This window comes from Dendropsophus ebraccatus, chromosome 1 (assembly GCF_027789765.1).
Source record: "Dendropsophus ebraccatus isolate aDenEbr1 chromosome 1, aDenEbr1.pat, whole genome shotgun sequence".
NCBI classification, from domain to species: Eukaryota; Metazoa; Chordata; class Amphibia; order Anura; family Hylidae; genus Dendropsophus; species Dendropsophus ebraccatus.
The window spans coordinates 196,929,456-196,952,662 of record NC_091454.1 but is presented as its reverse complement, the minus strand read 5'-3'; the positions used below and the strand labels follow the sequence as shown (position 1 = coordinate 196,952,662).

Sequence of the window (23,207 nt, the reverse complement as noted above, 5' to 3'; positions counted from 1 at the left end):
AGGGAGGGGGAGAGGGGGACCATCTATAAGGGGGGGGGAGAGGGGGACCATCTATAAGGGAGAGGGGACCATCTATAAGGGAGGGGGGAGAGGGGGACCATCTATAAGGGAGAGGGGACCATCTATAAGGGAGGGGGGGAGAGGGGGACCATCTATAAGGGGGGGGGGGGGAGAGGGGGACCATCTATAAGGGAGGGGAAAGAGGGGGACCATCTATAAGGGGGGGGGGAGAGGAGGACCATCTATAAGGGAGGGGAAAGAGGGGGACCATCTATAAGGGGGGGGGGAGAGGGGGACCATCTATAAGGGAGAGGGGGACCATCTATAAGGGGGGGGGAGAGGAAGACCATCTATAAGGGAGAGGGGACCATCTATAAGGGAGGGGGGAGAGGGGGACCATCTATAAGGGGGGGGGAGAGGGGGACCATCTATAAGGGAGGGGAAAGAGGGGGACCATCTATAAGGGGGGGGAGAGGAGGACCATCTATAAGGGAGGGGAAAGAGGGGGACCATCTATAAGGGGGGGGGGAGAGGGGGACCATCTATAAGGGAGAGGGGACCATCTATAAGGGGGGGAAGAGGGGGTCCATCTATAAGGGGGGAAGAGGGGGACCATCTCCTAAAAGATCAGCACCCTCCTCTCCTGACATCCTCTGTGCTGCTGGGACTTCTCCTATAGGATTAGCACCCTCCTCTCCTGACATCCTCTGTGCTGCTGGGACCTCTCCTATAGGATTAGCACCCTCCTCTCCTGACATCCTCTGTGCTGCTGGGACCTCTCCTATAGGATTAGCACCCTCCTCTCCTGACCTCCTCTGTGCTGCTGTGACCTCCCCTATAAGATCAGCCCCCTCCTCTCCTGACATCCTCTGTGCAGCAAGGGACCAAACATTATGTTTATTGGGGACAGCAGTTGGGGGGGCAGTAGTGGATTATAATGTGGGCGGATTGACCGGGGGGGGGGGGCGTCATCCTATAGTTCGCCTCGGGCAGCAGAGAGGCTAGAATCACCCCTGGCTGGGCTCAGTGGCGCTTCAGCCATGAAGCCCCGCCCAGGTATCCCAATCCGCAGATGATTAAAGATCACTTTTTACTGGAACAAGCACCATGATGTATGATATAAAATAAGGTATGAAAACTGCTAAATTTACACTTTACACCTGTGTAGATAAGTCAGAATGCAAAAAGGAGGCAGCATTCATGATTTTTGACACAGTGTATATTGAGGGCTTAAAGGGAACCAGTCACCACAGTTGTGCTCATATGGTTCCCAGCTGCACAATACAGATCTACTATGCAGCTCCCCGAGCATACCAGCCGCTTCTGCAACGTTAGCTTTACATTAGGGAAAAAGGTGTTTGATTCCATTATGCAAAGCCGGGAGAGGGACGGCAACTAGTCATCTGGGCAAGGAGCCACCTGTGACTAGTGACCGATCTCTGCCTGTCAGGATGCTGTGTGGGGAAGGTTGACAGGCAGCAGAGAGATCCAATAGGGGCCTCTCTACCTTACTGTGCGCTGACAGGCAGAGCGGTGACTAGTCACAGGTGGCTCCTCGCCCAGATGACTAGTTGCCGTCCCTCTCCCGACTTTGCATAATGGAATCAAACACCTTTTTCCCTAATGTAAAGCTACCGTTGCAGAAGCGGCTGGTATGGCTAGTTGCCATCCTTCTCCTGGCCTTGCTCGCTGCAATAAACCCCCCATGTAAAGCTTCTGCTGCAGATGTGGCCGGTATACACAGCAGATCTATGCTGTGCAGCTAGGAACCATATCTGCACAATCCTGCTGACTGGTTCCCTTTAAAGCGGTTGTCTGGGCAGGGGAGTTTTTACTTATATGCCCAGGGAGAAGAAGACAGTAACCTGCACCCATCTGCCGGTTTCCTGTGGTATTTGTTGTGGGAGTCAAGTTAGTGAGGGCAGGTTATTGTTATAGTCACCCCCTCCCTGGGAATATAGCTGAAATCTCCCCTGTCCGGTCAACCCTTTTAAACAACGCAAAAATGAGATTCAAATTTTTAGCAAAATTTTTTGTGTTTTATAGATGCCAATTTTACAGGTGTTTTCTGCAAAGCTGGTCATTGTGTGCAATTTTTCCTTGTTTTGAAGTGTTTACGTGCAAAATGTAGTGGCCGGAAAAAAAAAGCATAATTCCCTTATTTTTAGGGATGATATGACTACGGCCTCTCCGATCTTGTTTGTAACTCTTGGCATTGTTCTTTACTGTTGCCAATCTCCCACAGTGCACTTCTCCTCGGTCACACACAGCCCTATGAACATAGTCTAATGTTCACATTTAAAGTGTGGGATGGTGTAAGCTGTCGGAGTTTCCCCTGAAGTCTATTCTTCCCATCATGAATTGTGCGACTTTATATAGATGTGATGCTAAATATGAGAAGTATTATAGCGAGGTCAGACCTAAACTTCCCCAAATATTACAATAAATTCCACAGCCCTTACACATGTAGCCTCTTACTCACACGTCGGGTTGCAGGGTGTATTCTAGGAATGTGATGTTGTATTTTATAACCCGCTGTAGAAATACCGCACATTCATGAGAGGATTAGGCATGACCGTATACTGAGGCTCATAAACTATATCACCTTTAATGTGTGTGACTCACTGGCACTAGCCATGTGCACTTGTGTATTAGGGCTATATGGGCACTGTCAGTTACCATACAGCCCTGGTACACGAGTGCACATGGCTAGTGCCAGGGAGTCACACACATTATATATGGCCAATAGCATTGTATGATCTAACACACTCCTGTTAAAGGGGTTGTCCAGTTTTAGATTCTTACTTCTAAATGTTAGTCAATGGGAGCTGAGCTGCAGTAACTCAGTATGGCCACTACATGGTGTACAGAGCTGTCCGCCCTCTGTGTATGCGGGCGTCGGCAACTCAGGCAGACAGGGTGGCGGATCCCTTTTGATCAGTGGATAAACCATCAATGTAAATGTCCCAGAAATCCCCTTTAATACTGCAGTCTATTTCATACCTATTACTATAATGAGTATCTCCCAATTCTCTTGTCACAGCTCCCAGCCAGGAGACCGTTGTCGAAGAAGAGGGTTTACTGTTTTCCGATTCTAGTTTCTGGACCAAATTATTAATAGAAGATGAGAAATCCGAGCAGAAGTCTTCACCTTCACCTGAACCTTCTCAGACATTTATGGACAACACGTTTACCCCACAAGAATCCACAAAAGAGACTGTTGAAGATGTACTCATTCATTGCCCTGAGAGCGACACGCCTATAGAGAACCACGAGGAAGAAGACGAACATCTCTTGTGTCAGGGCTGCCAGGGCAAGGAACATGCGGACAGTAGATTGCCATTACAGGACAAAATAGAAGAAATAGACTGTAAACCTCAGCAGGATTCTCCAGAGATTGTATTACAACAATCAGATGATGTGTTCACAGATATGGAGACTTCTGGGTAAGTAAGACACAACTAGAGCTGGGCATACTTTTCAGATTGGTGACTGATTTACCCTGGCACAATTTGGCACTTGTGCATATGTTCTGTATGGAAGGATGGGAGAAAGTTGCTTCCAGACACCTTTGGGCAATGGCGTAACTACCATAGAGGCAGGGGAGACAGTTGCTATGGGGCCTATGCAGGAGGGGGGCCCTGGGTATGCACAGGCAAGATAAGAGGCTCCTATGTCCGTCTGCTTAACCCCTTATGTACTGCAGTGTGTAAGTGATCTAGTGATACATGCTGCAACATAAAAAAAGGGTTAATAGCAGAGAACAAGAGCTCCTGCTTCACTCCTCTGATAACCCTTGACCTCTGTTCTCCAGCTGCTGCAATCAAGTAGGAAAATGTTCCAGAGGTCAGGGGTTATCATAGCAGTGAAGCAGAGATCTCCTTATTTCCTTTTTAAGGGTAGCTTCACACGTACCGGATCCACTGCGGATCCGGTACGTGTGAAGCTACCCTAACTCTTTTTTTTGTGTTGCAGCATGTAAGTGAAGTCTGGGTCACTTACACACTGCAGTACATAAGGGGTTAAGCAGAAGGTAGTCTGCTCTTGCATTCATGTATCAAACCATACCCGCTCCTTATGGGCTCATATAGTTAAATACAGTGGACTAACAGAGCAAGCAGCCATTGGCTTTCTGCTCTGCCAGTTACTTTTATAGCTGCTCCTGAAAAAAAAGTTGAAGCTCCCCCCCCCTGTCTTTATGGTTCTCTTGTGGAGAGGGGAGGGGTTGAGGGAGATGAGGCACCAAAACAGGACAACAGAGAGTTAATTTACAGCTCATGAAACAAAAAATTCCATCCACGGCTTCAATAAAATTATGGTAGCTTTATTGGGTCATCACAAAAAAGAAAACAAAAAAAATAGTAATAAAAGCTAAAAACACGCCGACGTGTTGCAGGGTTAGAACCCCTTAACCATGATTAAGGGGTTCTAACCCTGCAACACGTCGGCGTGTTTTTATCTTTTATTATTATTGTTTTTGTTTTGTTTTCTTTTTTGTGATGACCCAATAAAGCTACCATAATTTTATTGAAGCCGTGGATGGAATTTTTCGTTTCATGGACTTTCCGGGTTGCGGCCTGCAATACAGCCAGAACGTGCTTCACTTCCAGGAGGTCCACACACACCTGCGCTAATTGTGGCTATCAATGGTAAGCTGACATATTCTCCTTTTATGCTGTTAATTTACAGCTACATCACCGGGCTATCTCCTCTGAATACCGGCCTATACACAGGTCCCGCTGTGTAATCATTTGTTCTCTGCTCTCTGCTGGCGACTAATCTCCCCCCTCCCCTCTCCATAGGTTACACAGGGCCCGACTGATGTAAAATGAGTGAATGAGAGAGAGGAGGGAGGGGGGCACCTGGGGAAAGGCTTTTTGAATGCAGATAATGGCATATTTGCCTAATAAACCCGATTACAAAGTTTCTTAAAATCGCCTGTATTATTTTTTGCAAAACAAAAAAAAACAAAAACAACATTGACACTTTAATTACTGTTGCATTATGTAGACTTATTTGCCCATTGACCTAAAAAAGCAAATGCGTTATCTCCTATTCACAGGTCAGGTGATAACTAACTGATCAGTGGGAGTCCAACCAATAGGACCTGTACCGATTTTGAAAACAGATGTCAGTTTTCCTTCATGTGTATGGAGTCCAGCGCTCAGTATTGTTGGAAAGCCGCATGCAGAATAAATTAAAGCGTAACTGTCATTTCAGGGTCATTTTTCTGAAAACATTAAAGGGGTATTCCCCCCAAAATTATTTTTGCATTATTACGTTGCCCACCCGTAGCTTTCCATCTTTCCAATATAAAGTTATTATGGATTTTGCACAGTTTTGCTGTTATCTAGATGAACTTATCCCCACCGAATGCATAGAATCATCAACTCGCAATCCAACCCGACACGCTCCCTGCTCCTGGCCCCCACCCTCGGAGTCGGCATCACGTGTCCTCCCTCTCTTCAATGGGCCGGGTTAGCGCTTCTAACCCGTCTCACTGAAGTGAAGGAGGATAGTGAGACAGTTACAGCTGCTGCTGCTGTTCACCTGCTGGACGGCGGTGGCATCACCCTTGGCATCCTGAACCCGGCACTCACCCGCGGCCCGCAGTAACCCCCCCCCCCCCTTGATTCACTGACTGGCCCGTGGCTAGCAACCACCCCTGCATATGAGTCAAGGGGGGGGGGGCTGCGGGCCGCGGGTGAGTGTCGGGTTCAGGGGGGGCTGTGAGTGACGGGGCCAGAGCTTGCCGGGTCACTGCTGAAAGCCGCACCGCTGATCTGGTGAGAGACGCTTCTGTATGCATTGACCTGGCAAGCTCCTTCTCCCGCCGGTACTTGGGTCTCACAGGGGGACAAAGTTCATTATCCAGGAGATCCGGTCCCGTTACTCACAATCCCCAGAGATCAGCCATCCTTCGCCTGCTACTCCAGCCCGGGGATCCGGCCCTGAGCTGGAGTAGCGTGCGCCGTCACTCACAGCCTTCACAGCCTGCTGCAGAGAAAATTAATTTTGGGAATATCTCCTTTGCAGCAAGTGACCCCCCCCTATGATCACTGTGTGTTTTGTTGCTTAGTAAACACAGTCCGTTTGGCAGTGGGCAGGAAGAAAGCAAAGGGGGCGGGTACAAAGGGTCCAATCAGGGAGAAGCAATGCATGATGGGAAATGTAGTTTCCTATCTTGGTTATAGATGGCTCTCAGAAAAACTTTTAACCCAGGAACGACAGCAACTAGAAAAACAGGAGATGGCTCAAAATACTCAGGGGGACTTGGCGAGTAAGACCAGCTAGGTTTGGGAGCATTTCATTTTTTTAGCTCTTGGGGGGAATACCCCTTTAAATATTAACAGTTCAAGCGATTTTAAGAAACTCTGTAATAGGTTTTATGTACTAAAAGAGTTTCCTTCTGTAGTGAAAACGCAATCTCCCAGCCTCCCCCCTCACATCAAATGAAGCAGGATTTCTGTCTCCATTATGTGGCTATGGAGAGGGGAGGGGCTGTTAGGAGTGACTGAGCACAGAGCAGTCCTGCACAGCACAACACCCTGCAATCTTCTCTCAGTAAGTTCATAGATAAGCACTGACCTTTCTGACACCTGAATTTAGCGGTTTAGGTGCCCAGAGAGTCTACAAACAGCTGACCTTCATGTCACCTCTTCCTGCTCCCTCAGCCCCTCCCCCCTTCATAGGCTTACAATAGAGAGAGCAGAACCCGTCTTCACTGACTTCTCTGTAATGAAGACGTGTTTGCCTGATAATGCACAGATAAGAAGTCAGGGGGGGAGGCTGGGAGATTGCTTCTTGAGTACAGAAGGAGGCTTTTTTGGCTGATGAAACCTATTACAGAGTTTCTTAAAATCGCTTATACTACTGATTTCTGCAATAAAAAAAACATGACAGTTACGCTTTAAGTGTTAGCTGCATGTGTGCACCGTTCCTGCATTCAGTCGGGGGACAGCTGATTTCTGTTCTGAGGATCAGTTGAGGTCCCAGGGGTGGACTCTCACCAATTGTTGTTCCTGATCCTGTGGATAACCCCTTAAAGGGGTTATCCAGCAAAATTAGTTTTCTTTCAAATCAGCTGGTTTCAGAAAGTTATATAGATTTGTAATTCTAATTAAAAAATATCAAATTGTCCCATACTTATCAGCGGCTGTATGTCCTGCAGGAAGTGTTGTTTTCTATTCAGTCTGACACAGTGCTCTCTGCTGACATCTCTGTCTATGACAGGAACTGTCCAGAGCAGGAGAGGTTTTCTATGAGGATTTCTCTCTGGGACAGAGGTGGCAGCAGAGAGCACTTTGTCAGACTGAAACAAAAACAATACTTCCTGCAGGACATACAGAAGCTGAGAAGTATGGGAAGACGTAAGATTAGTAAATAGAAGTAAATTACAAATCTATATAACTTTCTGTAACCAGTTGATTTGAAAGAAAAAGATTTTTACTGGAGTATCCCTTTAACACTGGCTGATTTTTGCTTTGCAGCTCTGAGGAGGCCACCTATGTGGAAGCCATAGTCAGGACTCAGGATGTGGAGGCCGCCCAATGTTTGGCATTGAAATTATTCAGACTGGACGGCTTCGAAAAATCTCAGGTTGCTCCCTACCTTCAGAAAAAGTAAGCTTTGTCTTGACCAGCAGTGAACGGCAGTGCTACTGGGTTATGTTATAAGTAAAGTATTAAACCTTTCACCACTTAGATTTAATACAGACTTACAGCAATCTTCTCTCACTAAAGTGTTGACACTACTTCCTGAACTTCCAATTTTGCACAACCTCCTCTTGTTTGAAAGTTCACCCCCCCCCCCCCCAGGGCATAGTCAGCATGGTGCCGCACCTATTGAACTATATGGACTGTTAGGGTACTATTACTTAGCCTGATAATAACTGTAAACGAACGCCGATCTGCTAGCTCAGCACTCGTTTACTGTGCCTATTACTCGGCCCGATAATCGTTTAACAAGGGCGTTACCGATGTCCTTGCAGCCCTTGCTTAAACTGCATACATTACCTATCCATGGTCCAGGGCTCCCCTTGTGGTCCGCTTCTCCCCGGTCCCCATGCTGCAGCTTCAGAGTGGCCTGTCTCAGTTGAGAGGCCGCTCAGCCAATCACTGGCCGCGGTGGTCCCGGCCAGTGACTGGCTGAGCGGCCTGTCGGCTAAGACAGGCCCCTCTGAAGCTGCAGTGTGCAGGATCCGGGGAGAAGCAGACCACAAGGGGGAGCCCTGGACCATGGATAGGTAATGTATACACTTTGCAAATCTTCAGCCGCCGGCACCCGACAATTATAGGTCCAAACCTATATCAACGATCAGCCGATGACCGTTGTCATCGGCTGATCGTTGCGTTTATTACACGGAACGATAATCGGACAGATAGGGCCAATTCGGCGAATTATCGTTCCGTGTAATAGGGCCCTTAGGATGACCAGTGTCCTCCAGAGCCTGTGTGCCTAATGCTACATTCACACCTTATTTGTGATGTATGCTTAGTGTTTACACTGATAAAGCTCCTGTATCCATAGGGCTACCAGTGGAGGCTAAAAGAGTGTCTTCATGGCCTCCATCTTGCTGGTAGCCTAATGTAAACCATACTCTTTTTATGATGTCCATTACGCCATAAGCTTAACGCACTACAGAAAGTATGTTCATGTATGTATTTAGAGTTTGAAGCAATGATGGATTATCACCTCACTGTCGCCTCACACTTCCTCCTAGGCCTCTGTGCAATGAAGAAGTAAGATGTAACACATACAATAAGCATGTTCTTTTTTTCTGTATAGTAATGACTTCAGTGCCTTGGTGGCCGAGGAATACCTTGCACTTTTCGACTTCACAGGGAAAAGCCTGGATGTGGCTCTCAGGTGAGACACTGTCAGAGTTGATTTTGCAATAAAAAATTGCTGATTTATTTGTGATCATTAATAAAGTCTTCTCCTTAGTAAAGGCCATCAGTATCAGGTTGGCCAGGGTCTGACTCAAAACACTCCCTCTGTTAAGCTGCTATGGTTGTGCTGGCACTAAGCTGCAGTACCAGACACAGCCACTAAAAAATGTACAGCGCTGTGCCTGGTAAACAGTGAAAATGCTGGCGCACCATGACCCCCTTTAAAGTGAATGTACCATCAGACTCGGGTTGAAGCACTGGAGCAATAGAGAAACGGGGGTTTCCTCCCATTGGGGGTGGGTCGGCCCATCTCCAGTGCTGCAGCCCGGGTCTGATGGTACATTCACTTTAACTACCTCTCCTTGAGGTACGTACGTACCTGATGTAAGTCATAACTCCACTTATCTGATGATGGCTTATCCTAAGAATATGGGAAAAAAATCCCTTTAAGGCAAAACAAATTGCCTACTCTGGCATCTAAAAACATGTCCTCACAATTTGGACTGCTAAATATCTTTATTATTTCCAGGACTCTGTTGCAAGAACTGGTACTGACTGGGGAAACACAGGAACGAGAGCGGGTCCTCTTCCATTTCTCCAAACGGTTTCACAACTGCAACCCCAAGGATTACCGATCCGCAGGTGAGGGTAATCCTGATATACTTGTTCATTTCATTCTTGATCCTATCTACTGTGTTCAGGTCATACCAGCCCAGAGCTCATCAGATCCTTATTCATTTTAGATGCTGTTCATACTATGACCTGTGCCCTTATGCTGCTCAACTCAGATCTACATGGACAGGTAATATTACGGGTAATCGTGAAAATGCGTTTGCAACCATGAACAGATTTCACTAGAAAGGAGCAGCTGAAATGCCACTCTATTCATTGTCTATAGACTTACTAATCTGTTACATAGATATGTCGTCATCCTGTCAAGATAGCATGCTGATATAGATATATATATATATATATATATATATGGTCACTTGCTCTTCCATGGACAGACTCACCACAGAGCAGGGCAGCACAGCCTGGAGGAGGGGAGGATGATATTAGCTCTATGAGGTACACAGGGAGCTGCTGTCAGTATAGACAGTGAGTACAGTTACTAATACTGTACACTGAACTATTTTACTACAAAGTGGCCAACCACTTTAATGGCTTAAACCTATTTGGCAAGTGACAACATTCTGGTTATTTTCCCAAGATATACATGTGTAGACTCTGACCCTAAAGTGCAGGAAACCATGCTTGTGGGTCTGAGACAAAACAAGTATACTTTCAGAAAGTGACCCGAACTTGCTAACTGCATGCAGGCCATTGGCGTGTATGGGAGCACATGCCTCTTTATGCAGATAGGTCGGCATTCCAATTTGACAGGATTATTGAAAATACAAATTGTGAAAAAAAGGATCAGAAGTGCACGTGACCCCTGCTTCATTTGACTAGGGAACTCGGGACCCCCTTTCGCTAGGGCATAAGTATTACTTGTGGGACAACCCCCTTAGAGGGTACCTGTTACTATGCTACTCTTCACAGTTCAGATTCTGAAGTTCGGGTCTGAAGCTGATTCTGAAGGTCGGGTTGCTGAGGTTCTGTTGCACGCCTAGTGAGGTTGGTGCATAAGCTGTATCCTATTTAAAGGAGAAGTCCGGCCAAAATTATTTTTTATATGTTATTACTTATGGAAAGTTATACAATTTTCTAATGTACATTAATTATGGGAAATGCTCATATACTGCCATTTCCCTTAATTTAGTGTATCAGGAAGTGTTAGAATTCTCTCAGAACCAGTGACGTCACGACGAAGGGTGTAATTCCTATGGAGTGTCCAGCAGGGGGCGCTCTCTATATAGAAGTCAATGAGTACCATTGACTTCTATATATAGTGCGTCCCTGCTGGACACTCCATAGGAATTACAGTGTATGTAATGTAATGTTATGCACTGTACTTTTGTGACTTCATGAATAAATTTATGGAATACTTTGGGGAGCAAGTGTCCTTGCTCCCCAAAATATCCCATAAATGTATTCAATGAATACATTTGCTGGGCACCGAGCAGGGAGGGAGAGAGGTGCCATCTACCTCCCCCCTCCCTGCTCGGTGCTGGGAACATATACAAAGTACTACTCCCCCATTATCTGCAGATTATGGGGGAGTAGTACCTTTTGCTATCCCTATCACCGCCCGCACCGCCGCTCACACAGGGGCTGCTTTTCATGCCCCCCCCCCGCCGCTCCCCCTCCTCCTTCCGGCTTCAAACTTACTATCGCGCCGCTGATTCCCCGCCGCTCGCGCCGCTCCTCACTATCCGGCCGGCCGCTGACTCCATCCTGCCCGCCCGCTTGTTCGCCCGCTCGCTCGCACGCCCCGTTCCTCACACTATCTGGCCGCCGCTCTCTGCTCTTGCATGCCGGCCGCGTCAGCCTGCCCCCACCCCGGCCGGGACACCAGGAAGCGCCGTGCTCCAGGCTGTCGTGGGGGCGCGGGCGGTGATAGGAATAGCAAAAGGTACTACTCCCCCATAATCTGCAGATAATGGGGGAGTAGTACTTTGTATATGTTCCCAGCACCGAGCAGGGAGGGGGGAGGTAGATGGCACCTCTCTCCCTCCCTGCTCGGTGCCCAGCAAATGTATTCATTGAATACATTTATGGAATACTTTGGGGAGCAAGTGTCCTTGCTCCCCAAAGTATCCCATAAATGTATTCATGAAGTCACAAAAGTACAGTGCATAACATTACATTACATACACTGTAATTCCTATGGAGTGTCCAGCAGGGGCGCACTATATATAGAAGTCAATGGTACTCATTGACTTCTATATAGAGAGCGCCCCCTGCTGGACACTCCATAGGAATTACACCCTTCGTCGTGACGTCACTGGTTCTGAGAGAATTCTAACACTTCCTGATACACTAAATTAAGGGAAATGGCAGTATATGAGCATTTCCCATAATTAATGTACATTAGAAAATTGTATAACTTTCCATAAGTAATGACATATAAAAAAAATAATTTTGGCCGGACTTCTCCTTTAATAATGGCTCATGTGTGAAACTTACCTGGCATTGATAGCTGCCTGTACAAGACAATCTTTCGGTGTCAGCTGCATCTCCACACCAATCTTGCATAGTGGCAGGTACCCTTTATGTGTAATATGAGGTGCCCATTCTCATAAACAGCTGCTTCCTAAATCATCCTCTCTGTTTATTCCAACAGCCAGTGTCACATCCTTGACCACTCTATGTGCTCAGACAGTGAAATTATAACCCAGACACAAGCTTTATGCCAACTATGTGATTGATCTTTGTTTTTGTAGAATATTGGGAAGAGCATGACGTTACAAGAGTTTATTAATAACCTTGACGGTATGAATGATGGGACCAGTTTTCCCCGGGAACTTCTGAAGGTAAGGGCTGTTGTCTCTTCTATGTACAACCATCTGTAAGTTAAAAAGTTAAAGGGTTATTCCCATCTCAGACATTAGTATACCAACAGGATGTGCCATGAATGTCTGATAGATGTGGGTCCCACAATATGTCCACGATGGGGGTCCCCTGCCCTACTAAAGGGGGAATCTACCAGCTGTCACATTTAGGTAGCACGTGAGTGACTATGTGGTGGAATGGGACCACTAGTTTGTTGGGACCTGCATCTATCAGACCTATTTCCTTTAGATATGCCGTGAATATTTAAGGTGGGTATACTGCTTTAACGCTAAAATTGAAGATATACATGATCGGGTCGTTGGAAGAGTACTCTTGTGACCATGAACATGCACGCTTAGGGCCCTATTCCACCTGACGATTATCGTTCGCATAATCGTTAATGATTAACAATCTCAAACGACCACTATTGCGAAAGGCCTGAAAACGATAATCATTACTTATGATCATATTTGCGATAATCATTACTTATGATCATATTTGCGATTGTTTTTTCTTCGCTATTTCTTCACTATTGCGTTCGTATCTACTGCGAACGACCGAACGACATCTTATTCAATGCGAACGATTTGCGAACGAGCAACGATAAAAATAGGTCCAGGTCTTATAAAGCGATCAACGATTTCTCGTTCGGTCGTTAATCGTTAACTGCATTTTAACCGAACGATTATCGTTTAGATTCGAACGATTTTACGATAATCTGAACGATAATCGTCCGGTGGAATAGGGCCTTTAGATTCATGACATTGACTGTTATGGGGTCTGTCAAGTTTTTTATCAAGGGTCCAGTATTGTTATTGACATTGATATCACTTCAGACTACACTGTTCTTTCCACCAAACAGCAGTGGATCACACAAAGCCCCTATGAGGACAATGCTTTACTTTAGATTTACCATCTATGCTATGGACCTGTGCCTTTAATGTATAAACAAGCCATACCGTACGCGATACCACTAGTAACCATAAATGTGGGAATTAATATGATCTTTATTAACCAAACGTGCATACATAGATCCTGTATACACAAGAAAAGGAATCAATGCTGGAGCATCCAATAGGTTAGCACTCCATGACTAATGCAATGTGTATAAATGCTGTCACCAACCAGGGTACACCCCTTTATGTAAGCCTATATTAGGATTTTTGCATAACAGTGTTAGTTTGCCTGAAGCAAGAGTGAATTGCTTCACCCCAAACATAATATGACGTTTTCATTGGTGGCTATTTTTAGATACATGCATTAATTTTAGTTTTTTTTTCGTTTTTTATTTATATAAGTCAACCATAGCAATAATAGTAATGATGTAATCAGCGATTAGCAGAACATTGTGTTTTAGCCTTTATATATTATATGATTCCTCTTTAATTTTTGCAGGGCTTGTACAACTCAATCCGTACGGAGAAGTTGGAGTGGGCCATGTAAGTAGACTTATAAAAATATAACATCTTGTCTGTATACTTCTTAAAGTGAATGTATCAGGTACATTGTGTTTTTTTTTAAATATTACCCGATTGCTGCTGGTGCAGAGATCAGGGTGGTGATGTCTTTTTTTTTTTTTCCTGGTTCCGGTGTTTAGCTCAATTTTTTTTCCCTGTGCATTGGCCCAGCTCTGTGCACTGGAGGCGGGCTCGGCGCCCCCCAGTGTGGCAATATCCCATCCCCTCTGTGATGCAGCTCCATTAAAATCAATGGAGGCACGTCACAGAATGGAAGGGATGTAGTGCATAGAGCCAGGCAGGTGCATGGGAAAAGAATGGGGAACTGGTTAGCGTTTTCAAAAGAGGACCGCACCCCTGGGATCCCAGCACAGGCGCCAATAAGGTAATATGTAAAAGAAAAACGATCTATCTGATGATACATTCACTTTAAGGCTGCATTCACAGCTAGTTCTATGTTCTGTTTGTAAAACACAAATGACACAGATGGTGATTGGCTGTCCTGGACTGTTTCCCGCACGGCATGATGTATCAGTTTGAACCTATGCGGCTCTTTCATTACAGTGCCCCAGAGATTAAGGGTGCCTTCACACCTACCGGATCCGCAGCGGATTTCATGCTGCGGATTCGCAGCGAAAACCGATGCGGAACCGTTATGTTTGAACTCAACCTAAAACTGTTTCCCTGCTCGCGACATGATATTGATACATCATGCCGAGCAGGGATAAAGTCCAGGACAGGCATTCACTCTTCGTGTTGTCCCTGTTTCATGGACAGAACAGGGAACATGTGAGTGAAGCCTAAGGTGCCCATACAATTTAAGCAGGTTTGGCTGACTGTCTGACGTTTATGGCAGCCTCCTGACATGTTGGATTTTCACCAGATGACCATATTCTGAAAGGTACAAACTAGAACCAGAGCTGTCTGGCTTTGGCTTATGCCTCCACTCCCCATAGTAAACACTTGGCCGTACCTGTCGTTTATGTGTATGGTGCCCTTGAGTCAGCTGAATGCATGTCGTCCGACAGATATTAGAAATGTATGGCCGCCTTTAGCCATGCACTACACTGGAGGACACACAACAGGCTATTCTTCCAAATTATGGATGGGCCACAGTTTTAGGGCATACTCACATTGCTATTAACCACTTAACGTTAAATAAAATCTCCCATTGACTTCAGGCTAAACTGTTGATCCATGCAAGAATAGCATTACATATATATATATATATATATATATATATATATATATAATTTTTATTTATTAATTTATTTTTTTGTGGGTTTACACTGCCATATTTTAAAAGGTTTAATTTTCCATCGATGGACCTATGTATGAAGGTTTGTGTTTTTTTGCAGTATTAGCTGTTATATCCTGATAGAAGTGTGAACCAAGCCCACATTTCTGGGTTGGGTTCCCTTTTTTGTGCCTATCTTACTTCACGGTCTGAACAGTTTTTCTTTCTTTTTTTCTTTGTTATTTTAATTTCAGGAATGAAGAAAAACTGGCGAGCGCTCTGCTTACGAGGCCCGAGAATCTTATGTCAGTTCGGAAAAAAAGCAATCCTTTTGTGGACATTCCCGCTCCTGACCCTAATGCCCCTGTATATAAACAAGGACTGCTCTGTCGTAAAGTGCACGCTGATATTGATGGGAAGAAAAGTGAGTCTGCCGCTGTTTATAGGCTTATGTATACAATGCCACTCACTATTAGAGATGATCGAACAGCAAGAATTTTCAGGTTCGTTTGAACTCGAACCATCGATTTTGAATGAAAAGCCGATGGTTCGAGTTCGAACGAACCTGAAAAATCCCGCTGTTCGATCATCTCTACTTATTTTGCGAGACCTGGAACTTTACAACTATTTATTTCCATATTATTGCCCACAGAGGGCAGTATTCTTCTCTCAGGTAGAGGACAGGCTCCTTGCCCTCAGATGTGTATGCTAGATTTGTTAGATGTGTTGGAGATCTGGGAGTTTTTACTTTTTAGCATATACATGTATACTATATTTGTCATATATTTTATATGTGCTTATTCCACTTATTTACACAGAATAATTTAGTACATCTCTTTTTGTCATAGCCCCATGGGGAAAAAGAAGCTGGAAATCCTTTCACACAGTTTTGAAGGGGAGGCTGCTCTTCTTATTAAAGGTATGACATATAGCAAAGAAAAAAGACATCCCCTTTTTCTTAGACTGCCTCCTGACAGGTGACATAAGGGGCATGTTGAATTTTAACTGCGTGACCCTTTTGTTTTTTCGGTTAGATAAGTGCCTAGCAGCAGTTTACCTTCTCTCTTCCCACTCAAGTACGCATGAACACTCACTCTAGCCAAATGTTCATGTACATGGGAGAGACAGCTGTCCCTCAAAGTAGCGTTCAGCCAACAACTATTATTGCGTATGGGAACTTTGTCTCATAAGACCAACCAAAGTTTACTTGTGGTCAGAACTGCTGCAGCCTCGGTGAGGACAGCTCAGTATTGTGGCTGTGTATACGACATGTAAGGATGTATGTGATTAACCTCTGGTTATAAAATAAAGATACACCAATAAACAAATATTGCACCTAGCCCCGGGCCTTAGGCTGGGTTCACACTACATTTATGCAATCTGTTTTGCAATCCGTTTTTCGCAAAAAAACGAATGCATGTGTGTGCATCTGTTTTGATCCGTTTACCTATTGAATACCATTATTAAAAAGAAAAACTGATCAAAATCGATCCGTTTTTTTTTTAACGTACACAAAAACGTAGTCTACCTCATTTTTGTGTCCGGATCTGTTTTGAGCCTTTTTTTTTTTTATATAATGGAATTCAATAGAAAAACGGATGCACACACATGCATCCGTTTTTTCCATCTGTTTTTTTCATCCCCCTTTTTTTTTTTTTTTTTTTTTTTGCAAAAAATGGATGAAAAATACAGATTGCAAAAACGTAGTGTGAACCCAGCCTTAGTCTTGGTTAGTATGTATAAAGTTACTATATAGAGCCTATACTTTCAAACTACAAAACACACACATCAGCTATAACCCCAAAATCACCTGCAAAACAATTCAGACCCATTAAAGCATGAACAAGAGTTCTGAAGTGTACTGCCGTATCGGGCACTATACTTAAGCAACAGTTTTTCCAGTACATCCCACAGATACTCAATCAGATTGAGATCTGGGGAATTTGGAGGCCATAAACATATGCTAACCTAATAAGAAAGGAAGTACTAAAAGGGCAGGCTAGATGGACCAGGTGGGGGTTTTCTGCCAACAGTCTATGTTTACATCAAGTCTAAGAACTATAAAAAAATGTATAGATTATTACTAGGTCATGACATAAAAATTGATGCATAGTTTCATGATGGATTATCTGGTGTTACATTCAGTTGTCTTCTATTTTTTGGGCAGGATGAATACAGGATGGACTTCCAGTTCCCTGAGGAGGTGATCAGCGTGCACCATTCCCTGGCTGAGAGGGCCAGCGAGTACACCAAGAGACCCCACGTCTTCCGGCTGCAGACTGCTGACTGGCGGGTTTTTCTTTTCCAGGCTCAGTGAGTAGTGTCTATATACTGATATAACTCCACGTCCGCCTGTAAAACTTATCTGTATTTTCACGTACGCTACAGCACCAAACTACCTCACAAAAGTATCACAAACATTTTAGACGTTAGGTGACTATTGGCCTCCCATAAAGCCGTAATTATTGTTAAGCTTGTATATACAGTGCTGACTCGCCCTCTCCTTGGACCCGATAACAACTGCTGGAACTGTATATACTGTAAATGCACTCCTAACCAGTATGTGTTTCCTAACGCGACTTTCATGTATTTTGCTCTCACTAGGACCCCAGAAGAGATGAACTCGTGGATCACCCGTATTAACTTGGTGGCAGCCATGTTTTCATCTCCACCATTTCCAGCCGCTGTTGGTTCTCAAAGGAGATTTTACCGACCCATCCTCCCCTCAGCTCCGTCCAAACAAGACCTGGTAGGTGGTTTGATAGAATCCTATCTCTTTAACATATAAGGTGGTAACCACAGAACAAGTCACCCCAGCAAATATCCATTACCCACAGTGACTCATGATGCCAGACTGTTGGGTATTCTGTCACACAGTTATATAGGATAGCCATTTTGTTTTGCCTTGAAGCGGTATTCATCAGGCTAATTTTTTTAAATTGGGGAGTGGAGATTTACTTGTGGGATATAACTAACATAGTGATATATAGTCTAATAATAAAATGGATCTTAACTCCTGCAGGAGGAGCAGCTTCAGGCCCATGAATCCTTGATGGACAGGTTCACAGACGACCTGACAGAGCATCAGCGAAATCTTCCAGACTCAAAGAGCAAAACGCGAGAATGGGAGGACTATCACTTGCGTGGAGACTACTTGCGCTTTGAGGTGGGTTTGGATTCATATGTCTTTCTGCATGCGAGCTTCACATCAGACTTTATCCTTTTCTTTTAAATAAGAACTTCCACACCTTACAATGTATCCCACTGTAGAGGTATACATCAGGATACATTGCGAGATACCTCAATTGGAGAAGGTCCAAGGGAAGCTGTGATGATTTAACTATACATAAGGGCAGTCACCATACCTGGACTATCCATGTATGCTATATACAGGGATAGTCCAGGTATGGTTACTGTAAATGGACAGTTACATCTTTGGAGCTTTCCTGTGGAATCTAGTTCAGCTCTGCAGTAAGATCAGAAATATGGATGTCTCAATATTTGTTTTTGTTTCCTCCTAATAGAAATTAAGGTACGAGACCTATGTGAAGCTTTTAGCTTTACGGATAGAGAACGGCTGTGAAGATCTCCAGACCTTAGAGACTCGCCTTACAGAACCTGATGGAGCGCAGGAGGGCTCTGGCCTCAAGCGGTCCTACTCCAGCCCCTCGCTGAACCCTGAGAGTTCTCCCATGGCAGTGAAGGTCAAACGCAATATCTCTGAGCGCCGAACATATCGCCGGATTATCCCCAAACGTAATAAAAACTTAGCGTGAGCCGAAAACCCATGAGGGGAGGACTTGTGCTGGAACCTGAATGGATCGTCTGCAGTTTTTTATGGTACCTCGCTATGTGCAGTATAACAGGGACCACTTATTGCCTTCTTATCCAATGCAGAAGGGAAATCTTTCATAAACTGCAAGAGGATATTGCACATGGTTGTCCTTAAATTAAGGAAATTAGTTTCCTTAGACAAAAAGGAACCCTATGGGATTCTTAACCAGTATTGACGGTATTGTATGTGCGTGAGTGTGTGGAGGAGGGGTATACTTAGAGAAAATAGATTTTGGCCTGTTTCCCCCTCATTTTTACGTACCGGTATATTCCTATAGGTTCGTATTTACATACCTAGGACCCGTCGCTAGCACGTGAGGCTGCACTTAGAAACTTTGCCTTTAGGTGGCACTGTTGCACCATTAAGCCCAAGAGCTTCTGTAGACTTACTGATCAGTGTGACTGAAGACTATTTCATCTACATAAGGAAAGTAAGCAAATTGCATTCTGTTTCTTAGTTCTGTAGGTTTCTGAGAAAGCTGGGTGATGAGTAGAGCCTGCATTTTAGCCAGAGAGAGTGGAGAGCACTCTCAAGCAGATGCACTACCTCTTGGAGTCCTGGTCTGCTCATGTATTGTATGAACCACCATTCTTTTGAGCAGGTAATATATTTCAATGTTGTAACACTTTCATATTGAATGGGCTGTCTGTGATGGAGACAACTTCTTAAAGGGGTTATCCAACATTAGAAAAACGCAGCAATTTTTTTCTTAAAACGGCACCACCCCTCTTCTTAGCTTGTGTGTGGTGGTATTGAAGCCTTTTTTTAATAGAAGAAATTAGCCCTGTTTTTTCTTGTCTTGGATAACTCTTTAAAAAAGCAGGCAGAACAGCTTTGAGATCTTTATTGTTAGTCATGTTGGTTTTACCCAGCTCTCCTAGAAACAGACAGAAAACAGCAATTCTTGAGTGTATCCTTACTGAAGATATGTTGGGTTTAGGGTGAAATACCCCTTAAAGGGTTATCCTATAATTAAAAGTTATTCCTTATCCACAGCAAAGGGGTAGGTAGCTGACTGGTGGGGGTCTGACCCCTGAAACACCCCCCACAAATCATAGGAACATTGGTCAAATGTCCTCAGACTGAATGAAGCAATGGTTTGAATTCTCAGCAGGCACTGCTTCATTCATTCTGTATGGGGCGTCTAAACAGTTCAGCTCTCAGTGATGTTGAGAAGACTCTTAGAGAATGAATGGAGTGGTGGCCGTCTTTCCATTAACTTGGTACAATTCACCTCCATTCTTATGGCGGACAGTGTCCCAGTGGTAATATCCCCAGTTAGTTATCGCCTATACTTTGCATGGAGGATAACTTTCAGTCTTGGGATAACCTCTTTTTAAAGTGGTCATCTTTAACCTGTGGCTTTCCAGCTGCTACTACAACTCCCAACATGCTCTGCAGTGATCCTCAACTTGCAGCCTTCCATCTGTGGCGGAACAACATTTCCTATTATGCTCTGAGAACCACAGATTGTCAGGACACACAGTGAGTTGGTGTTTTGCAGCAGATAGAGAACCACAGGTTGGGGATCACTGCAGAGCATGCTGCGAGTTGTAGTAATATCATTCAGCTTTTACATGGATAGAATTTAAGACTGAGACATAAGTGAAGTGATGACAGCCAGCATATATGTGGGCAATGCTATTAGCCACGAGGAGACGGTACCCTTTTTGGACTGCAGACTGGATTATTTGGGAATGCCTGCTCATGTTCCCCCTGTCATGCAGGCACAATATGCACATGCTGGATATTGAGTTTATTTGGTACTATTTCTATGCAATGATATGTTTGTTCTAGTTCTTGTTTTTGTAAGTATTGTTGTTCCAGTCCAGTTTGGAAGAGAGAGCTGACCCTTCCAGAAGATCTACTTGAAGCTGGGTTAAAGAGGATAAGTCTGCTCTCCTTTCTGTTTTAGCAAATACAAGCATTCCCATGAGAGATGCTTTTTTGTGTTTTTCCAGAGCAGTTTTTGCACGGTGCTGTCCTTCTGTTATTCCTCCTGGAAACATATGAATAAATTGACATGTGGGTGTTACCATGCCTTGACACTGGGGCTTGTTCCTACACCACCTATTGGTCTTTGCAGACTCTGCGGGGGGGGGGGGGGGGACCCAGACAACTGCTGTTTTATACATTTCCAGGCGGAATAACTGAGGAATCCTGCAAAATAAAGAAAATACAGGCTGCAGAATTGTTCAAGGTAAATACAAATATTTGTGAAGGACATCTCAGAATTGTATTCCTGCACATCTTGTCTTGTTCTCCCTGTGTTCTTTGTGTCTGGTTATTATGCCACCTTATACAAGTTGCTGTCTCTCGGCCTCCATGCTCTCAGTGCACTTTGAAGACATGTTACCTGCCTATTTATTGTATGTACACAGTACGGTCACTTTAGCCTCTGTACTCATTGTGCTTTTGGGGTCCGCTGACAACGTCTTATATTGAAAGCATTACTGTCATTTAAGAAAAAAAAAATCTTTGACGTGTCATGGAGACATGTGAAAGTTTTGATCCGTCAAGGTCACCTATTGCTAGAACCAGCGGGGTTAAGAACATGTTCTTCCGGCCGCCTTCTCATTGCAGGACATGGATTCTGTAGGAAGTCTATGAGCCCATCAGCTGCAACAAATAGGGAAAGAAGTGCTTAGCTGAGCGCTTCTTCCCTCTCATTTTAAAAATTTACTCGAGACTTTAAAAACGTCTCTTTGAACGTCTCTTTTTTTTTTTTTTTTTTTTTAATGACAGTAACATTTTAAGCTTATTCTGAGCCTGATTTCAAACTCTGGTCCTCGGCCATCCTGTCAGGTACTAAACTTGAGGTTTTCATATCAGCAGTGGGGCACAGCCTCCATGCCGTCTGCGATTTGCACTGGAAAACCAATAAAACCATATAAATGAGGTTGGGGAGTTGTTCTGTGTAATGTTTGTGAATTATACATATGGGTTGCTTGTCAATTCCAAAAAGGCAAAGGGATATGGGAATTCATTTCTTATCTTTAGATTTAGGAGGTTGTCTCATGATGATAGCCCCCCCTTCATGTGCCCGGTTAGGATATATGGTTCTTTTCTTGTGTTCATTTACATTGGCTATTTTGCAAGGCTCCTTGCACACATCCACAATTTGGGGTCCGCATACTGGCCCCAAGCTTGAGCTTCATAGATTTTTACTGTCTTCACGTCCATGATTACAGACGACCCGCAGATGACGCTTCCTAGGCCGTCCGTGCATTTTGAGGACTGCAGACCACCCAGATGTGTGCAGAAGGCCAGAAAACTTTTGTCGTTTCATAGAGACATGTCAAAAGTTTCCATTGGTGGGGGGTCTGAGTGCTGAGACACCCCCTGCTATATCGCGCTTACTGAACACAGGCTCAATAGACCATGAGACTCATTTTTACTGTGACTTTTAGGATGACACTGACTTGTCCAAAGTTTTCTGATATGAGTCACGCTTTAAATTTACCTTCAGTTTAATGGAGGATTTTGCAGTTCATGCACTCAATACAAGCCCTGTTATGCTACATCTGTGTGTGTATATACACTCACCGGCCACTTTATTAGGTACACCATGCTAGTAACGGGTTGGACCCCCTTTTGCCTTCAGAACTGCCTCAATTCTTCGTGGCATAGATATAACAAGGTGCTGGAAGCATTCCTCAGAGATTTTGGTCCATATTGACATGATGGCATCACACAGTTGCCGCAGATTTGTCGGCTGCACATCCATGATGCGAATCTCCCGTTCCACCACATCCCAAAGATGCTTTATTGGATTGAGATCTGGTGACTGTGGAGGCCATTTGAATACAGTGAACTCATTGTCATGTTCAAGAAACCAGTCTGAGATGATTCTAGCTTTATGACATGGTGCATTATCCTGCTGAAAGTAGCCATCAGATGTTGGGTACATTGTGGTCATAAAGGGATGGACATGGTCAGCAACAATACTCAGGTAGGCTGTGGCGTTGCAACGATGCTCAATTGGTACCAAGGGGCCCAAAGAGTGCCAAGAAAATATTCCCCACACCATGACACCACCACCACCAGCCTGAACCGTTGATACAAGGCAGGATGGATCCATGCTTTCATGTTGTTGACGCCAAATTCTGACCCTACCATCTGAATGTCGCAGCAGAAATCGAGACTCATCAGATCAGGCAACGTTTTTCCAATCTTCTACTGTCCAATTTCGATGAGCTTGTGCAAATTGTAGCCTCAGTTTCCTGTTCTTAGCTGAAAGGAGTGGCACCCGGTGTGGTCCTCTGCTGCTGTAGCCCATCTGCCTCAAAGTTGGAGGTACTGTGCGTTCAGAGATGCTCTTCTGCCTACCTTGGTTGTAACGGTTGGCTATT

At 44.6% G+C, this 23,207-nt stretch overlaps 1 protein-coding gene across 5 annotated transcripts in view; it reads left to right on the top strand.

Moving 5' to 3' along the window:
• LOC138766347 (PH and SEC7 domain-containing protein 1-like) overlaps nucleotides 1-21,754 on the top strand; it is a 57,471-nt gene extending 35,717 nt beyond the window's left edge. For all 5 annotated transcript variants that reach the window (XM_069943935.1, XM_069943943.1, XM_069943918.1 and 2 more), the window contains 13 exons: nucleotides 3,044-3,446; nucleotides 7,491-7,622; nucleotides 8,788-8,868; nucleotides 9,421-9,533; nucleotides 9,635-9,693; nucleotides 12,218-12,307; nucleotides 13,722-13,765; nucleotides 15,275-15,444; nucleotides 15,869-15,939; nucleotides 17,188-17,333; nucleotides 17,625-17,769; nucleotides 18,043-18,186; nucleotides 18,545-21,754. In XM_069943935.1, coding sequence (XP_069800036.1) covers nucleotides 3,044-3,446; nucleotides 7,491-7,622; nucleotides 8,788-8,868; nucleotides 9,421-9,533; nucleotides 9,635-9,693; nucleotides 12,218-12,307; nucleotides 13,722-13,765; nucleotides 15,275-15,444; nucleotides 15,869-15,939; nucleotides 17,188-17,333; nucleotides 17,625-17,769; nucleotides 18,043-18,186; nucleotides 18,545-18,796 — 1,850 coding nt within the window. In that variant the 3' untranslated portion in view covers nucleotides 18,797-21,754. The remainder of the gene's footprint in view (nucleotides 1-3,043; nucleotides 3,447-7,490; nucleotides 7,623-8,787; nucleotides 8,869-9,420; nucleotides 9,534-9,634; nucleotides 9,694-12,217; nucleotides 12,308-13,721; nucleotides 13,766-15,274; nucleotides 15,445-15,868; nucleotides 15,940-17,187; nucleotides 17,334-17,624; nucleotides 17,770-18,042; nucleotides 18,187-18,544) is intronic.
• Nucleotides 21,755-23,207: the final 1,453 nt, after the last annotated feature.